The 18,745-nt window shown below is 33.6% G+C and overlaps 4 protein-coding genes and 1 non-coding gene across 5 annotated transcripts; 4 read left to right on the top strand and 1 right to left on the bottom strand.

Moving 5' to 3' along the window:
• Positions 1–345: 345 nt before the first annotated feature.
• Positions 346–7,622, top strand: LOC110413497 (acyl-CoA hydrolase 2-like). Its single transcript, XM_021424334.2, has 17 exons — positions 346–573; positions 738–830; positions 1,032–1,099; positions 1,393–1,474; positions 1,673–1,716; positions 1,852–1,977; positions 2,887–2,964; positions 3,597–3,684; positions 4,342–4,454; positions 5,133–5,195; positions 5,275–5,330; positions 5,478–5,582; positions 5,732–5,788; positions 6,119–6,220; positions 6,654–6,702; positions 6,798–6,866; positions 6,956–7,622. The coding sequence occupies exons 1-17, from the start codon at positions 558–560 to the stop codon at positions 7,031–7,033; spliced, it is 1,287 nt and encodes a 428-aa protein (XP_021280009.1). The 5' UTR covers positions 346–557; the 3' UTR covers positions 7,034–7,622.
• A 1,362-nt stretch (positions 7,623–8,984) lies between these two features.
• Positions 8,985–11,115, top strand: SKIP4 (SKP1 interacting partner 4). Its single transcript, XM_021424843.1, has 3 exons — positions 8,985–9,129; positions 9,591–10,103; positions 10,352–11,115. Exons 2-3 carry the CDS (start codon positions 9,622–9,624, stop codon positions 10,947–10,949), a joined length of 1,080 nt encoding a protein of 359 aa, XP_021280518.1. The 5' UTR covers positions 8,985–9,129; positions 9,591–9,621; the 3' UTR covers positions 10,950–11,115.
• Positions 11,116–11,238: 123 nt separating this feature from the next.
• LOC110414210 (uncharacterized) lies at positions 11,239–12,302 on the bottom strand. Its single transcript, XM_021425288.1, has 2 exons — positions 11,904–12,302; positions 11,239–11,788 (listed from the first exon to the last, which is right to left on the bottom strand). The coding sequence occupies exons 1-2, from the start codon at positions 12,160–12,162 to the stop codon at positions 11,592–11,594; spliced, it is 456 nt and encodes a 151-aa protein (XP_021280963.1). The 5' UTR covers positions 12,163–12,302; the 3' UTR covers positions 11,239–11,591.
• A 160-nt stretch (positions 12,303–12,462) lies between these two features.
• On the top strand, positions 12,463–16,531 carry LOC110414344 (serine/threonine-protein kinase 12-like). The gene is made up of 13 exons (XM_021425475.2): positions 12,463–12,772; positions 12,864–12,926; positions 13,024–13,260; positions 13,354–13,428; positions 13,875–13,955; positions 14,145–14,239; positions 14,439–14,559; positions 14,641–14,720; positions 14,980–15,042; positions 15,190–15,302; positions 15,382–15,467; positions 15,695–15,813; positions 16,302–16,531. The coding sequence occupies exons 1-13, from the start codon at positions 12,758–12,760 to the stop codon at positions 16,438–16,440; spliced, it is 1,287 nt and encodes a 428-aa protein (XP_021281150.2). The 5' UTR covers positions 12,463–12,757; the 3' UTR covers positions 16,441–16,531.
• A 978-nt stretch (positions 16,532–17,509) lies between these two features.
• On the top strand, positions 17,510–17,583 carry TRNAV-CAC (transfer RNA valine (anticodon CAC)). The gene has a single exon. It is a non-coding gene; the product is annotated as a tRNA-Val (tRNA).
• The last annotated feature ends 1,162 nt before the right edge of the window (positions 17,584–18,745 follow it).

The raw sequence follows: 18,745 nt of genomic DNA, 5'->3' as shown, positions 1-18,745 counted from the left end.
ATAGTGAAATATTTATATTTATACACTTTACATCTATCTTATTTTCGTTATACTAACTCTTTACCTGTAGAGAAAATAAATTGTTATACTAGTCTGAATCTATTTCGCTTTTTATATAATTATGTAATCTCATGTCAATAAAAAATTGAATTTATTCTAATATTATTTGTTACGAATCATACTTAAACACAAAACTTAAGTTCAACTCCATTTAGAGTTAAAAGTAATATTATAAATTATAAATTTATATTTTTAATTAAAAAAATATGTATAATAAGTGATTGAAAAATTTATATTTATATGGTAGTTCATAACTAACCCAACCTATTCCTCAAAAATCACGTGGATCCCCTCACCTTTCTTATTTATTCCACTTCTTTTAAATAAAAAAATTTATTGCTTTGACTCTTCCAGCTTCACTTTCATGCTGCTACATTCGGAATCACTTGATCTCCACAATCACTCCATTTTTTTTTCCTTTTTTTTTTTAATATTCTCTGTAATCTCTCTCCTCGGCTTCAGTTTCCGTGTTACCGCTATTCCACTTAAGCTCAGCCATGGACACCGAAGCAGGTGAATTTTTCTTTTCTCTATCCTTTAATCTCCGGTATTCCTCCGATTGGTCACCGACCAACCGCAAGAATTATTTTTCTGGGAAGATTTAATCTCCCGCCTAATTATTTGCTTACTTTCTCCAAATTGTGTGAAATGTTTTTGTTTTCTTTGAATTTTTGCAGTAATCGAGTTTTTAGGCAACGTTCCGTTGCTGCAGAGATTACCGAGTTCTTCGCTCAAGAGAATAGCTGAAGTCGTGAAGTTTAAACACTATGGTAAGTTTTCCAAATTCTGATCCAAATTCAGTTAAATGAAATGCTTGCGATTGGCCTTTCCGTTTGATTTGCGTCTGTTTTTTCTTTCATCTGCTTTATTAGCAACAAAACAAATTCTTTGATGAGTTTAAGTTAAAGTACAGTGGAGAATATTAGAACTGATTCATTTACTGAATTTGCTTGAACCAATTTGGTTTGCAGAGAAAGGAGATTATGCTGTTCGTGAAGGTGAATTTGGAGATGGAATATATTTCGTATGGGAAGGAGAGGTCTGTTTTAGCTATTTATGTCCATAATATATTTCCTTTCTCTTTCGAGGCTTTGCTATTTTTTTTTTTTCCTTTCTAAGAAATTGAAACAAGTAGATAATATTTAATTGAGGATGAGGAAATAGCTAAAATGCAATAGACAAACGACCATAATTGTTTCCTAAAAAAGTAAAATTTTTTATTCAAACTCTCTTTTTGATTATGTTTTTAGAAGCAACATTCTAACTAAAAGTAACAATCGAACGGATTTGTTTCTTCTCAAGCTTGTTAAGGTTCAGTTTTGTGGTTTACAGGCTGAAGTCTCTGGATCAGCCCATGCTGAGGAAGAAAACCGACTTGAGTATCAGTTGAAACGATATGATTACTTTGGCAATAGTGAGAAGCTTGTCATTTTTTCCCTTATGTCGATATTTTTTGCAAATTGAAAGTTATAAAGTGCTGGCCTATTTTGTATGTACAGTTGCGTGTGTGCATGTGTGTTTGAATAATCTCATATTAACTGAAGTGGCTTAAAATCAACTAATGATGGAGACATTCATCCGCAATAGGAAATAACTGAGCTTGCTTTTGCAGTTATTTTCTCTGTTCATGTGGCTGATATAATCGCTTTAACTAAGGTAGCTACTTGTTTCTTTCTTCTCCCTTGCATCACTTTTCTTGAAAAGCACATTGAACCAACTGCTCAAACATATGAAAATGCGCTCCGAGGGAAAACTAATACGGAGTGTTTGTTGTATTATCTGTAAATACAGCTGACCTGCCTGGTGCTACCTCATAAGCATTTCACTTTGCTTCAGTCAAAATCTATCTGGTGCGCAGATAAGACACTTGAGACCTCTGCACTTGTGGAAAGTATATTGCATTTGGAGCCAATAGAAGTATGCTTCTTCTGTTGTCATCTCTTTTTTTTCTTGTTTGGCTCAAAGCTTTACCTTTATGCATACCTTATGGAGCATCTATACACTGTTGATATTTTGGGAGCCAATAGAAGTATACTGATATTTTTCATGCTAGTGAGTAAATGTTTAGTATAACAATGTTGCTTGTCGCAACTTGTGATTAAGTGTCTCTTGTTGAAGAAATACTTTTTTTTTTCTTTCATTTTACTAATTGTCATAAATACTCAAATTTGCCTGAGTTCCAAATCATAATTACCTGTATGTACTGCTGGACATGTTCAGATTATATTGTCAAGTCTGAGCAGTGCTCACCCTTCAACTGCATAAGCTATGCATGTATATGAGATAAGAGCTTTGAGGCTTTTAAATAATGTCTCCTTTAACATGTAATACATAAATAAATAAATAAATGACATGGTATCTTTGAAGGAAAAATAGCTGAATAATCATAACTGAAGGCATGGAAATCTTTGAGCTTGCATAGATTTTAAGGCTCAACCTATGAGCCTATGGTCCCACTCTCCCAGTTATTTATTGGAAACAAATATTTCTCCCATTTTCCTCCACCTGGAGTCCTAATCTACATGTAACCTTCGTTATCATGTGCCCTGTTCACCCTTTTCATCAGCCACCAACTTAAGCTAACAGAAACATTCTGCATTCATAGTTTCCTACATCTAAAGTTGGTTAAAGTAAGATGAAAATACTTATTAATATTTCCATATGGATAGTGAGAAGTTTTATAGCTCATGTTTTCTTGGTATACTCTTAATCATGCCATTTTTCTTTCCTTAGTGAACCATGCTAAAAAATAGTGATGGAAAATATTTGACATCACTAATTCTTCAGATAACCTCTATAACAAGACTTTGTTTCTGTTTGTTGAAGTTGAACATATTCCAAGGAATTACTTTGCCAGATGCACCGAAATTTGGGAAGGTCTTTGGAGGACAGTTGGTTGGACAGGCATGTTTAAGCTTCTTTCTTTCCTTCATTCTGCTTGTCTACTTCTGGTCCCCCAGGTTTACCTTTTACGATAATATAGTTTAGACAAATGTATTAAATGTAGGCAAGATGCTTCCCTTGTATTTACTTGTGTGCTTGATGTATGCCATACTCAATGATCTGCACTGTTGTTTTAGAAGAATATTATCAGTTTTTAAAATGGCTACTATCTAGTGATAGTTTGTGAGGTCAAATGGTGGCCTGATATATTTTTGCTGATAAGTACAAATGATTCATAGATGAAATTGCTGGCAATCAAAACTAAACCTCTTGCTTGTTGGGTGAAATGGTAGACATACATTAGTTTATTTTAATGAATATATAACTACATATGGAGGTTGGTATTTAGTTCATATCAAGGTAGGCTGTTTTCTGCTCAAAATCTTTGAGAGAGAAAACAGAGAATTTAAAGAAACTCAGCTCATGTCCTGCTATGCAGACAAACTGTTTGCTTCCTGATATGTCAACATTAAGTGGTTTAATTCACTTAATGGACTTAGTAATTGTTGTCCTAATTGCTTCCTGTTGATTATCATATTGTTTAAAATAGCTAACTGTTTCCTTCCTTTTCTTTTCTGTCATCATGTATTCAGGCACTGGCTGCAGCATCAAAAACTGTTGATTCTCTTAAAATTGTCCATAGTTTGCACTCTTATTTTCTTCTGGTTGGGGATTTTAGCGGTAAGTGCCTTATCTGTGAGCATTAGTGCAATGAATAGATTCATCATATGTTCTTTGTTTTTAGAAATGTCCTATCCATGATATATTTACATTGTGAGTTTGTAACTCAATATGTGCATGACTCACTGTAAATGGGTCATTATCCTGTCATTTTCAAACTTCATAACTCATAAGAATTTGATATATGTCTAAGCTAATAAATTTCATTCTTGTTTCTTTGTTGTCTTCCTGTCATATGGAAGGGTCTAGTACTTTTTAAATTGAAGTTATATACTGTCATTACCGACTTTTTATTCCTCAAAAAAGCTTGCACAAACTGCAGAAGCAATGTTGTTCACCTTAGCCTCCAAAAGATTATCAGTGCTACCCTGTTGTTTATCTAAAATAGAATTTGTCATAGAGATGGCGGTTGGGTGAAGGCATTGAGCATGCTATTCTAGTTTGTGTTTGTGTTTAATGTGTATGTAGTTTTGTGAGAAAATTATTTGATCATCCTTCCGATCAAGAAAAAGATCAGCAGTACAGATTAATCTTGGCTTTTACATCATTTTTCTTTATTGAACTTTGCATTCTAAATCACTGATTTATGCTGTTATTGAAATTAGCAGTTCAAGTGAAAAAGTTCTTAATAACAGATATTTATACATACTTTTACAGTACCAATAATATATCAAGTTAATCGTCTACGTGATGGTAGAAACTTTGCTACCCGTAGAGTAGATGCAATACAAAAAGGAAACATCATATTCACTTTGCTAGCTTCTTTTCAGGTATGCAGTGTCCTCATTTTTATATTCAAGGGTCATCATCTACTTTCTTATAACTTCAGTTGTTGACTTTTTTGTATGTTGTATGGGCTTGAACGTTTGACATCTCTTGAGAGGTAGAGTGCAATTTAAATCTATGAAGAACTACCATTACCCAATCTTTCACTTCAGGGAGTTAGTTTGTTTCATACTATCTGAAGATTGATATTGTTAGGAAGAAAAATCAGTATACAAGGTGGTTTGAAAGAACATCAAAGAAGAGTATCTGTTTTGCAGTGCTTACTCTGATCATTTAGGAAAGGTTCCAATAATTGCAGAATTTTTTGATTTGGGATGGTAAACTCGAAAGCGAGTTGGTAATCATGTATTACTATTAAAGCAAAAGAAAATTGAGTTGAATTTGCTCTTTCCAACTTGTTAATAAACCCATTGTTTTATCTATAGAAAATATGTAAGGAAGATTTTAACAAAATTAGGTGCAGAACATACAACAATAGTTTACTCCAGCAGCCATGTTATTATACCTTTTTGATACTGGTTTGTTGGTTCAATAATCTGTAAGACTCTTATTGTTTTACCTAAATTCATGATCTATTTTAATATGTGCTCAAGTGATTGCTGCTGAAAGGATACTTGTAGCCTCTCAGATTTCTTGTAATATTAGGTGAGTTGATTTTACAGAGAGAAGAAGAAGGGTTTGATCATCAAGAATCAATTATGCCATCTGTGCCAGCTCCTGATGTGGTAAATAATATATGCTTAAGTTAACATTTCCTGTCATTTGCTGCGGTGGATAATTGTATTAGACTTTGACCTATCACAGCTTCTGTCATTGGATGAGCTACGAGACTTACGTCTCACTGATCCCCGTCTTCCTATGTAAGAATTTTAATACTCACTACTACTATAATTTATTGCTATATGTAAGTGTACATGGGTGTCCTAATATTTATGTCTCTTTGGATAGTTTGCTTATTTTGAGTCTTCCTGTGTTAGGTGCCAATGACTCATAATCTGTTGTTTCAGGAGTTATCGGAAAAAAATTTCTACAACAAATTTTGTTCCTTGGCCAATAGAGATAAGGTTTTGTGCACCTAACACTAACACAAACCAGACTAAATCTGCTCCAAGGTTAGCTATGTTTTTGTGGTGTTGCGTAATCTTACCTTTGCCAATTCACATGGACATATGAATGTTATGTTTTAATTTGCGTTTACCCATTTAGCTTATGTCTTTCACTTAGGTGCAACCTTATTTGAGAATGATAATTTGCTTTACAGATTGAGGTATTGGTTTAGAGCCAAAGGAAAACTATCAGATGATCAAGCTTTGCATAGGTCAGTGATCTCTTTTTAAATGCTAGATACTTCCTACTTTTTGTCTATGTGTTTTCACTTTTCATGACTACTTTTTCTGTACTCATGACTTGGCGAAATGTTTAATCTTCTTCTGCATATAGTGTAGCTTAATTAGTCTGTTCTGTCAAAGAATAGCACATGCTTATGCACGCACGCATCCACTCTGGTTTCCCATTTTATCAGAACTGTAAACATATGGGAATACTATTGGACTAGCAACTTCAGGAAGCATATACATACATTGGGTTGTAGATCAGGCTTTCTTATCTTTCATAGATTTTATGTGCTATTATGTGGTTGTTTTTGCAGATGCGTGGTGGCCTTTGCTTCAGATCTGATATTTAGTAGTGTCAGTTTGAATCCTCACCGCAAAAAGGGTTTTAAGTCAGCTTCCCTTAGTCTGGACCACTCGTAAGCATCTGTTGATCTGCATCATATCAAATGTATTCTTTTGGTGTGAGGGTCATAGATCCCCCGAATCTAGCAAAATTCATTTTCTCTTGGTTACTTTTTATTCAGAAAAATTTGCATATTGGGCAAACTCCTCCCCCCAGCCCAACTATAAATACACCCATACATACGTGATATGATTTTTCCTGAATTACTTGTGGTCAATGCATATCAAGTTGACAGGGATATGGCTTTCTGACCCTCCAACTACAAGGAAAAACTTAAGAAAAAATTGAGCATACCTTTGTCAATGGGCACGTACCAAGATAATCATAAAACAAAAAGAGTTTCAACATATCTTTATTTTTCCCAATGTAACATGTAAATATCTTTACTGCCTGTAGGCTCACTTGATATATCACATTTATTTACTCTTTCATTTCTCTTTTGCCAGGATGTGGTTCCATCGGCATTTTAGGGCTGATGACTGGTTATTGTTTGTGGTAGGTTTCAGCCGATGTTTGAACTCGTGTGGTTACATTTTGTTTTTTACTTTTATAATGAAAGAACATCACTAATGGAACCAAATGTCATGCAGATTGTGAGTCCTACAGCCTGCGTCACCCGTGGCTTTGTCTCAGGCCAAATGTTCAACAGAAATGGAGAGGTATGCAGTTTACTTTATCATTTCTTGCTTTTCTTTTCCACCAATCATATTTCGTGTAATTGGCCAACCATTCTTATGTCGAACTGCAGCTTGTTGTATCATTAACTCAAGAAGCACTGCTTAGGATGGCTAGGCCTCCGAACCCTCCGGTTGTATCAAAGCTTTGAGCTGCTGTATGTTTAATTTATAAAGCCTTATGATCACGGCTGCAATAACCCTGGAAGAATCCAGGGTGCACCTAGCATAGATTCTTCAGATAATTGCTTTGTAGCAATGCTGGTGGAAAAACCTACTTCAACTACCTACTGCCATTCATTTGTGCGCGTTATTGTGGGAAACTGCATCATTATCCTAATCCACGATAAAGATGGTTCAAATCCCAATAAAATTATATATAGACAAGAAAAGAAGCGAAGAAGAAATTTCAACTCTTTTTAACTTTAACTGCTTCCAGTACTTAATTAGTTTGAAGGATTGGCTGTTTTAAATGGCTGTGTAGGTGTAGTAAAAACGATCCTCTTCCTCTGAAATATTCGGGGGAGAGTAGGTTGGTCGCCGACTTAGTTTTCTCACCCAAAGCGGTTAACAGAAACATTCAGGAGCCCATTGTCCCATTGTTGTTCATCATACCAAACCAGTAAGCTTGCTTCAATGGCGAAACAAAGAATCCTTCTGCTTTCCTTTAGTGACGATTTAAGGTGGCGTTTGGTATGCTGCAATGTAAAGCACATTACCTGCAATGTGGTTTATTAAATTACATTGGTCAGCGTTTTTTTGTAACAGATCAATGCAATGTAAGATTGCAATGCAATCACATTGCAGCCAATGGATGTAATGTGATTGCAGTCCAAAACCAATGCAATCACATTATATTGCACTCTGTAATGTTCTTAAAGATAATTTTACTTTTAATTTTATTACCTTATTAAAAATATTAATAATATTATAATTAAAATAAAATATTAAAATAAATATATAATATAAGAATAAAAATTAAAATAAAATAAAATATAAAAAATTAACATTTATATAATATAGGTAAAACAATTAAAATAAATATAATAAATTATATAATAAATAAAAATAAAATATATGACATTAAAATATATTTAAAATATGAATTATATAAAAATTAATAATATAAATATAAATATATTTAAAAATAAAATATAAAATATTTAATAAAATAAAATAAAATAGATGACATTAAAAATATATTTAAAAAATAATATTATATAAAATTATAATAAAAATATAAATATATTAAAAATAAAATATATAAAATTATAATAATAATAAAAATAAAATATATGATATTAAAATATATTTAAAATATGATATTATATAAAATTAATAATATAATATAAATATATTAAAAATAAAATATAAAATATTATAATAAAAAATAAAAATAAAATATATGATATTAAAAATATATTAAGAAATGATATTATATAAAAATTAATAATAAAATATAAATATATTAAAAATAAAATATAAAATATTAAAATAATAAATAAAAATAAAATATATGATATTAAAATATATTTAGAAATGATATTATATAAAAATTAATAATAAAAATATAATATATTAAAATAAATATAAAATATTATAATTAAATAAAAATAAATATATGATATTAAAAATATTTAAGAAATGCTATTATATAAAAATTAATAATAAAAAATATAATATATATAAACTTATATTTTAATAATTAAGGGTAATTTTGACAATTAACATTACATCCCACTAAGTACTTGTAAACCAAACACTGCAATGTTATCTTCTTGTATTTTAATCATTGTTTTGCTTACATACCAAACACTGTAATGTTATTTTTCTGTAATCACATTGCTTGCAATCACATTACTTGTAATCACATTACTTAGAATCACATTGCATTGAAATGTACCAAATGCTACCTAAATGTTAAGAATCTCGATCCTCTCTCTTCATCTCGCTTTTCGTGGTTAGAGTGGGGTCACATCTTGCTTTTCTTTTTTCGGACTAGTACAAATTCACCAGGACCTCAATCTGGGCTGATTCTTAGGCCCAAAGGAAACTGGGGTTGTCGTCGCCCCTGTCGCAATACAATAGGCCCATAATCGTCCCTTTCTCAATAATCACGTTACATAAACTTCAACCCTCCAAATATCTTTAATTAGGAAATTCGTTCCCCCGCTTTTTCACCTCTGCAATCCCCGTTCGTCGATTTCCCTCATCCCCGATTATTCAAGCAACTAGCAGCTAATCACAGGTCGGCATTTTCTCTCTGTTTTCCCCCTTATTTTTCTAGGATTTTGCGTATGTATATGTGCATACCTGTTTGATCCTTGCCTCAATCTTGTCGTCTGTTTTGCGATGTTGATTTTTCCTGTTCGAATCTTTAATTGCAGCGTTTTCTTTCCCTCTTTCGGACCTTTGTTTTCATTTAGGTTAGGCCTGTTCTTTTGGATAATTAGCTTAGCGTATTTCGTAATTTTCTATTTATTTTAGTGATTGATCTCGTTCGTTTGACGTGTATAATTTTTCGTCAAAAATTAAGTTTGGGAAAGAAATTATTCGGTCTTTTTTTTTTTCTTGGGTCAATATGTAGCTCAACCTAGTTTCTAATGTCCCTTACAAGATCAATGCTAGCTTGAATTTTTTGATATTTTTCCCAAATTTAAACCCAAAAGCATGTTGAATGTAATGATATTTCCAATGTTTATTTATTAGATTGAGGACTTTATTTGATTGTGGGATTACAATGGATAGCGCGGAAGGTGGATCAGATGGTAACAGTCAAACGGAACAAACTCAAGAGCCACTGATAGGTGGGCTTCCTGATGATATCGCACTTTCCTGCTTGGCCAGAGTCCCTAGAGATTATCATACTGTCCTCAAGTGTGTTTCAAGGAGATGGAGGGGCTTAGTGCACAGCGAAGAGTGGCATGTTTATCGTAGAAAGCACAATTTAGATGAAACTTGGATCTATGCTTTGTGTCGAGACAAGTTTGAGAGGGTTTGTTGTTATGTATTGGATCCCAATTCTTCACGAAGGTCTTGGAAGCAGATGCGGGGGCTTCCATCTCGCAGCTTACGGAGAAAGGGAATAGGGTTTGAAGTGTTGGGGAAGAAACTTTACTTGATGGGTGGCTGCAGATGGTCTGAAGATGCTACTGATGAGGCCTACTGCTATGATGCTTCTATCTACGCTTGGACTGAAGCTAATCCCTTATCAACTGCAAGGTAATAAACTTTCTTCTGTTCTTCTCCTAGAAATTACTCCTAAAGGTTGAACCGGTAAATGAAGCACTTCAACTCCGTTTCCCTTATCTTCAGTGTGCAAATAAATGAATTAACAAATTGTTATTTATACTTACCTAATTTTGTATGCTCTACTTATTGCATGGAATTGCTACATGATATCGAGGCCTGGGTAGTTTCTTCATTTTTGAGATAATTTTAAAGTGATCTGGGAATTTTTATTTGCTCAGGTGCTACTTTGCTTGTGAAGTCCTCAATCAGAAAATCTATGCAATTGGTGGATTAGGTTTAAACTCAAATGTTCCACATTCTTGGGACACTTATGATCCTGGCACAAACAATTGGAAATCTTATTCAGATCCAAACATTGTTCCTGAAATTGAAGATTCCTTTGTGTTGGATGGGAGGATCTATATTCGCTGTGGCAGATCTGCCGTAACTTCTCATGTTTATGCAGTAGTTTATGAACCATCGAGTGGCACTTGGCAGCATGCAGATGCTGACATGGCATCAGGCTGGCAAGGTCCTGCTGTTGTTTTAGATGGGACTCTTTATGTGCTGGATGAGAGTTCTGGAACAAGGTTAATAATGTGGAAGAAGGATATTAGGGAGTGGGTGCCCCTAGGTAGGCTTTCGCCCCTACTTACAAGACCACCCTGCAAGCTTGTTGCTGTTGGAAAGAGCATTTATGTGATAGGGAAGGGGCGTAGCACGGTAGTTGTTGATGTTAACAATGCAGGAAATATGGGAGGGATGATGGTGAGTTCTTCCATACCTAAACTGACTTCAAATGATGAGATATTAAATTGTAAATGTTTGTCCATTTAAATCCTTTGGTTCTTGGAAAACCTGGACTTGGATTTGTTGTCTATTGTTGTGCAATATTCTTTGGTTCTGACCTCAGAAAGGAAAATCATTACTTTTGTAAGTTATACAGGCTATCATTCTATATAACACTACAGCTGAATCAAACATGTATCATTTTGTGGATTGACATCATTTTTGGCAACTGCTAGTTGTAATTGTTTGTCAAAAAAATCAGGGCAGCATGGTTACTGTCCCGCAGGATACCGACTTCAATTCATTCGAGCAAGATTAGTACTAATTGTTTGTCAAGAAAAAAAATAGATTCCATCCAAAGAAACACCAAAGGATACAAACTTTAAGCAAAAGTCAATGCTAACAATAATTACATTCAGACAGCTCTGCATTTCTGGAACACACATGAAATCTTGGTAGAATTGAGCAGCACAAGAAACACTAGTACAAAAAAATTAGCATATCAATACAGCAATGATGCCCCTTTGTAATATATTATCAACTGAGGCACTGAAAGCAATGGTTTCAAGTAATTACACCTATGTGGGAAAAAACCTCCCAAATCCAATAACCCTTTTTCTTCCAAAATCTGGATGCAATGGATCCACCAGTTCCACACTTGTCAATTATGGAAAAACCAACCTTCATTGATCAACTGATTTTTCTCTTTTTAAATGCTGGATGTATAATGCCATTGCAAGAGTCAACCTTCTCAATCCTGGCTATACACTCTTTCATCCTCTTCAAAACAACTGGCATAGCTGAAATACTACTTGATGTTTTTTCCCTAAGTAACCGAATCTTCTCTTCCGTCCTTTGCTCTTTATCTAATGCAATCGCTTCTGAATCTATGCAAACAAAAAATCTTGGTCAATATCTTGATTAAATAAGTCAGCAAATGAAATGGCATTCAAGAAAGATTTATCAAACCCCAATTTTACAAACCCTAAGAAGTCTACGGACCTGCATTATGTTCTCCGGATGGTCCAGGCTCGGACCCGTCATCGATGCCGGGCCAATTGGGTCTTTGAATAGAGAGAATTGAATCGAGAGTGGTTTTGAGCTGATCTGGAATAGTGGCTCTGTATTCTAGAATCTTCTCCGCCATTTTCTTCACATCCGATTCCAGCTCCTCCAAGTCCTCTTCGTATTCCGGCTCCGATTCGGCTCGTCGATTGTCAATGCGGGCCTCTAGGGTATTGGTTTTGTTGTTTAGGGCCATGGATTAAAAGGAGAAGACTTGAATTTGCTTGCTGAGAGAATTTTTTTTCCCTATTGGGGGGACTTTAGGGTTTTGAAATTTGAAAAATTTCGAGCGTAAATCTTGTCTGAGATTTTCTTTGGGTTTTTGCCTGTTACTAGTTTTTGATTTTGAAACACTCTGAAATGAGCCCGTTTGCACTCAGTTGAAAGCGACGTCGTATCAGGCCTGGCCCGTTAAACGAAAAATTAACGGCGTCGTTTTAAAAGGTCGACAATGAATCGATGATCATATCTCCTCGTTCGAATCCCCCGCCAGAATAAAAACCAGTTGACAGAACTTTCTACTGGCTGTTTGATTAGCCAGTAAACGGATGGAAAATTGCCTGAAGCCAAAATCAAGGAAGGAGAAAAAAGAAATTAAAGTAAATTATTTTTCCGCTGAACCAAACAGAAAAATTCATCTTAATTCTTCTTCCAATCCCAGCGTTGAAACCACTGAAGTCCAGCTCAATTTCCTGGCGAAAGTAACGAGGCAGTTAATCTGCTTAGTCAAAGTCTAAGAATGGAGACAAAACAACAAAGGAAGATAACTTTGAGCGGCTCCGAAGAATACGATGAACAATCACTTGGTACTTTCCTACAATGTTAACTGTCACTGCTTCGATTTTAAGCCTTTCTTATTGAAGCTATTATTTCTTTTACTCTTTCAATCCTTTTAAGTTTCAACAACTCCGCGTTATCGGTTCTGCAATCCCAATGGAAGATGTCAGACCACCCTCAATGGTAAATCCAATCTCTTCATAAAGATCATAACTCAAGCTGAACAACTCTTTTTTTTATATACTGTTTATGAAGTTAGTAGGATTCTGTTTTGGAACAGAGCATGCTACCTTCGAAAGTTGATTCAGGGGGTACATATAGGCTGCTTGAATATTCAAGTAAAGGCGATAAAGCCTGTGTCATACAAGAATTGGAGAAAGGAGTGGATCTTAATGTGGCTGACTACGATAGGAGGACTGCCCTTCATTTAGCAGCTTGTGAAGGTTGGACTGAAGTTGTTGTTCTGCTTCTTGACAGAGGAGCTGATGTCAACTCTTTAGATCGTTGGGGTCGAACTGTAAGTTTAATTCATGTTCTTTTCTCCTCATCAGGATTTTTTTTGTTTTTGGTTAGATTGATCAGAATGGATTTGATGTGGGTAATTTTGCAGCCATTGTCCGATGCTCGTAGCTGTGGTCATGATGAGATTTGCAAGATACTAGAAGCTAAAGGGGGAATCGATCCGGTATTTTACCTTATTGATGCATCTGTGCCTTGTTTTTCCGATGATTTCTGTTTAAGATTGTGTTTTTGTTCCCACAATGCCAATTTCTGCATAACAAAATGTGCTGCCTTTTCTTTGTCGATAAATTATGCATGAGAACAAGACCACCTTACCATTTTGTTCTAGGGAATCTTGTAAAGCTCACTTCCAACATTATCTGACTCATCCACTGATCTGTATGGTTCTAAAAGCAAAAGCAGGCAAGCAGCAAATGAACTCATTCACATACATGACGTCTCCTTATTAAAATTTCAGACTTGTGCTTAGTGTTCAAATATCATATTGCCAATGCAAACATAAGGTCTAGAGTAGTCCGTGTGTGTGTGGGTGGGTTGAGGGGCTGGGGGCTGGGGCTCTACATATGATTTTGCATCTCATTTGATATCCTATCATATTCCTTGAGATAGGTGGGCGATGACTCTCAAGCTCCGTGCTTTGAAATTGATCACATGGAGGTGAACATGGATGAAGCAACCCTTATTGGAGAGGCAAGTTTCTCCCCTTTTTTAATTTTCTTGAGAATTCTGATATGATTTCCCACCTTGCTTTTTCCTGTTTTAGCCATTGCCTTAAATCTTTGATGCTTCCCCCTTTAGGTAATATTTGCCTCATTTTTTTATCTATTTTTACGTTATTGGTGGTATTTCACCCATACTTAAAGTTATTGAGTATAGCAGGGAGCATATGGTGAAGTTTATCTGGTAAAGTGGCGGGGCACTGAAGTTGCTGCCAAGACAATTCGTTCCTCCATTGCGTCAAATCCTAGAGTGAAGTAAGTTTCATATGCTATGATTTATAACAAGCTTTGTTCTCTCTCTATCTGTAAGCCCTCCTTAAAGTGCTTTTTAGTCAGACTTTAATCTGGTTGTCACTACAAGTTTGAAAGGATCTGGCTTTGTGACAAAGGTTGCAGATCAGTAAAACTTAACAATAATAGTGACTTTGCCACTTTGTTGTTGACTATTCAACAGAAATACCTTCTTAAAGGAACTGGCTTTGTGGCAAAGGTTGCGCCACCCTAATATAGTGCAGTTTCTTGGCGTTCTAAAGCACTCTGATCGCTTGATCTTCCTCACTGAGTACCTTCGGAATGTGAGTCTTGTCCGAGTACATTATGATCAACTCTTGTACGATTTTCTTGTGCTTATTGTCGTTTAAATTGTGATGAGCTAGGGAAGTTTGTATGATATATTGAAAAAGAAGGGAAGACTTGATCCAACAACAACCCTTGCTTATGCTCTAGATATTGCAAGGTACATATTCCTGCCACTTTTCTGTTTATCAGTGTTAGTAGAAAAAAATCAGTTCGGCAAGAGTTGACATGAATTTTCAGGAAAGGACAAGAATTTGGATTGTGAAAAGTAATAATAAAACCATTGATAAACTTCTACTTCAAAAAAGCTTGTTATGTAATTCCGCATTTGCTGCTCTGGTTTTGGATTATGTTTACTTATAGTGTTGGGGCATTGTTATTGAATCCAACAACCAGCTGATATCTGCCAAACCTTGCAGAGGGATGAATTATCTACACCAGCATAGACCACATGCTATAATACACCGAGATTTGACACCAAGGTATTGCAAATTTGATCTTTCAGCTGATGCCCAAGTCAAATGTTTGCTACTCGACATTTTGTGAACCAACTTGGAGGACATGCTTGGCTAGATAAGCAGCCATTGAAAGGGAAAAATTCTGACGCCTTCATTCTGTTGGATCCGTAGGAATGTCTTACAAGATGAAGCTGGCCGCCTTAAGGTTACTGATTTTGGTTTGAGCAAAATTGCCCAGGAAAAGGATTCATATGGTTACAAAATGACCGGGGGAACTGGTTCATGTAAAAATCCCTTCCTTCTGACAATTAAATATTTGTAAGTAATGAGTGTTTACTCAGATGCTCTTATGATATTTGCCAGATCGTTATATGGCACCTGAGGTTTACCGCCGAGAATCCTATGGGAAGAGCATTGATGTCTTCTCCTTTGCTTTAATCGTGCACGAGGTAACTTAAGTTGGAAATATGGATTGTTTATATTTGAATTTTTGTTCATATTTTTTTGGTGCAATATGGGATACTAGGCTGATGTTCTGTATAGATCAATTAAACTTCATGGAAAAAGTTCTACCAAATGCTTTATCTTTTAAAATTTCTTACTGATAGTTTTCATGGCAGATCAAGCACGGCTGTTTGAATATCATGTGGTTGTTGCTTTTTAAATTTCCTTACAGATGTTCCAAGGAGCACCATCAAACAGGGTGGAAAATGCTGAACAAATTGCAGACAGAAGGGCATATGAAGATTCAAGGCCACCTCTCTCTTCATTCATATACCCTGAAGAAATGAAGACGTGAGTTCTCTTGGTTTGCTTTCCTGATTTGCCACTTGGGCTTGTTAATAACAATCAAAATTGAAATGTTATTCAATATGATCAAGTGTACTTGAGAATCTAAGAAAAACTTTCAGCAAACATTTCCGTAGATCAACCGCCTACTTGGGGTAGTGCAGATACAACATAAGGCATCCTTGAGTTGGTTAACATGGTTAAAAACTAGCAATTGATGTAAACTGGCATGTGATAATTTGGTGCCATAAGAACATGTAGGAATTGTAGAATTGTGTTTGAAAGTTGATGCATGTGCTAATATAAGGCTATCCTTGAGAATACCTTCCCCCTATCGCTTCTGCCATATAATTTGTATCAGCAACTCTCAAATGTAGATCTTGATGATTTACTCAGAATTAACTGCATTACATTGTTTTTGTCATTTTCTTTCCTTTAAATTATTTGTTCTGCATCATGTATCTAAAACTAATGGTTTTGTTGTCTTCATTCAGTCTTCTCAAAGCATGCTGGCACAAAAATCCAGACTGTCGACCGACATTCGAAGAGATAATAGTGCAGCTAGAGGTAATCCTGGATAGTTTTACAAGTGAGAAAGCAACGAAATCCCGCTGTAGGTGTATTGTGTTATGAAACTATCTCATCACAAGCAGGAGTATCTTATCCCTTTTTCACTATAATCATTGTACGTTTCTCCTTTTCACTACTTGTGTCCCTTCATAAGAATCTGTATCAATTTCTTGACCCCAAATAACAATGTAGACAAGAATGTTAATCATCCCTTTGATGTTGTGTACAAAAAAAAACAACCTTATGGGGAACTAAACTATATACACAGGTTATGCAACCCATGCTCTCTCTCTCTCTCTCTCTCTAAGTTTTGCTTTCATCTCTTTGATGAATAATCTGCCTTAGTTTATGCAGGACCTGGAAACTTGAATCTGTAATCAGTTTCCTTGAGATATGAATGTATCAAATTCTAAATCTGAAGAACTAAACAACTTCCTCAGTTTTGTGCAATTGTGCTAGCCAGCAGCTTGTCTCTTTTTCTGATCAATAAGCTTGCAAAAGGATTTGAAACCACATTTTACCAAAGGAAAATATGTGGAACTGACATTCTTAGTTATCTTATTGCTAATATTCTCATAAATATGGATTCATACATGTGCCTAATCTAATTTGATGCATTGCTCCAAAACTTTTAAGGCTTCCTTCAATGTTTTATCCCTCCACATTTTTTTTTTATTAATAAAGAATATAATTAGAGTGAACCAAATCTACATTTAAAAAAAAATAATTTGAAATCGATCATTGTATATCTGTATTTATATATAAATCAATTGACAGAATTTTTTACATTAGAATTTTGAATTACAAAATTAGTATAATCTTTTCATACTAGATTTAATAATAAAAACATGATTTCATAAATAGGAAAGTTATATATTCTAATTTCCTTCGTTTGTATTAAATATGTTGCATAAATATTTTTTTATTTGTTTAGTGGACATTATATTTTTAGAAAAATATTACAATAGATATATATATTTGAATATTTAATAATTTATAAATAATTCTTAAATTCCCGTTCAACATCTAGGCAAATATCAAATTGAGCAAATTTAATAACATTAAATGGCTAAATTTTGTAACATTAACTTAGTTTCTACCTTAGAAGAAAGAAAAATAGCACTGACAACTTGTCTGGGTGGTGTAGTTGGTTATCACGCTAGTCTCACACACTAGAGGTCCCCGGTTCGAACCCGGGCTCAGACATTTTTAATTTTTCATAAAGCCTCTTTTTTTACTGAATAAAATTAACAATTTTTTTTGTTAAAATATTTGAGAAGTCTATGTAGGTCACTTTGTTTGCTTTAGTTTTTTTACTCAAAATCACAATAATTTACTCTTTTAATTTTAAAAATTACTTCAATTTAATCTTTTTTCTTAACAATATTCAATTTTATCGTTAAAAAAGATAACATCAGTACTAACGTGAAGCTGACGTAGCACATTTTCAATGATATGGTATCAACATACTGACGCGGCATGCCATGTGACATTGACGTGATGAAGTGATAATGTCACGTGATACTAAAATGATGACGTGATAATACTGATGTATTGGTGTCACGTGATAAATAAAATTTTTTTTTAAAAAATGTATATCACGTCATATGGATTAAATTGAATAAAAATTTAAAATACATTAATTAAATTAAATAAAATTGAGATATTGAAGGATTAAATTTAAAAAATATTTGAAAAGTACAAATATTTAAGTAGATGAAAGACATATTTCTTAATAAGCAAAATATTTAAGAATAAAATATTTATGTTGTTAAAAGATATATAAATATTTTTTACTTGATTATTTGATTTTAGAATATATATATTAATTTATATTTTTTGTAAAAATTAAGTTTAAATTCTCCTTCTATAAAAGAATTTCTAAAAAATTTTTTAAAAATTTTATACTTAAAGTCAAATTAAAATGAATAACTTGTATTATGTTAGAATAAAATCATATAAAAAGACTAAATAAATTCTTTTTTTCTTCTATTTATAATACTATAAAAATTTAAAATTTATTTAACTTAATTTTTAATTTGAACTAAATTTCAATTAACAAAATAGGTTTATTTAGTTACAACATTCACAATTTACAAATACCCATACTTTTAAAATTATTCAACTCTAACTTAATTTACTTTTCATTTAAATTTACTCAAAGTTTCTTATAAAACGATTTTATTTAAGTTTAAATACCACAATTAAATTCTACTAAATTTAAATTTAAATTATTAATTTAGATCTATAAAAAATTTACAAATACAAAGTAAAATGATACAAATATTTATTATTATATTTAACTATATCATCCATAAATATAGTATTCAATGCAAAAAATTTCAATGTAAAAAATATAACTTGAAAT

This window comes from Theobroma umbraticum, unplaced genomic scaffold (genome assembly GCF_002168275.2).
Source record: "Theobroma umbraticum cultivar Fairchild unplaced genomic scaffold, ASM216827v3 scaffold_4.1, whole genome shotgun sequence".
NCBI lineage: Eukaryota > Viridiplantae > Streptophyta > Magnoliopsida > Malvales > Malvaceae > Theobroma > Theobroma umbraticum.
This window is presented reverse-complemented; position numbering and strand designations above follow the sequence as displayed.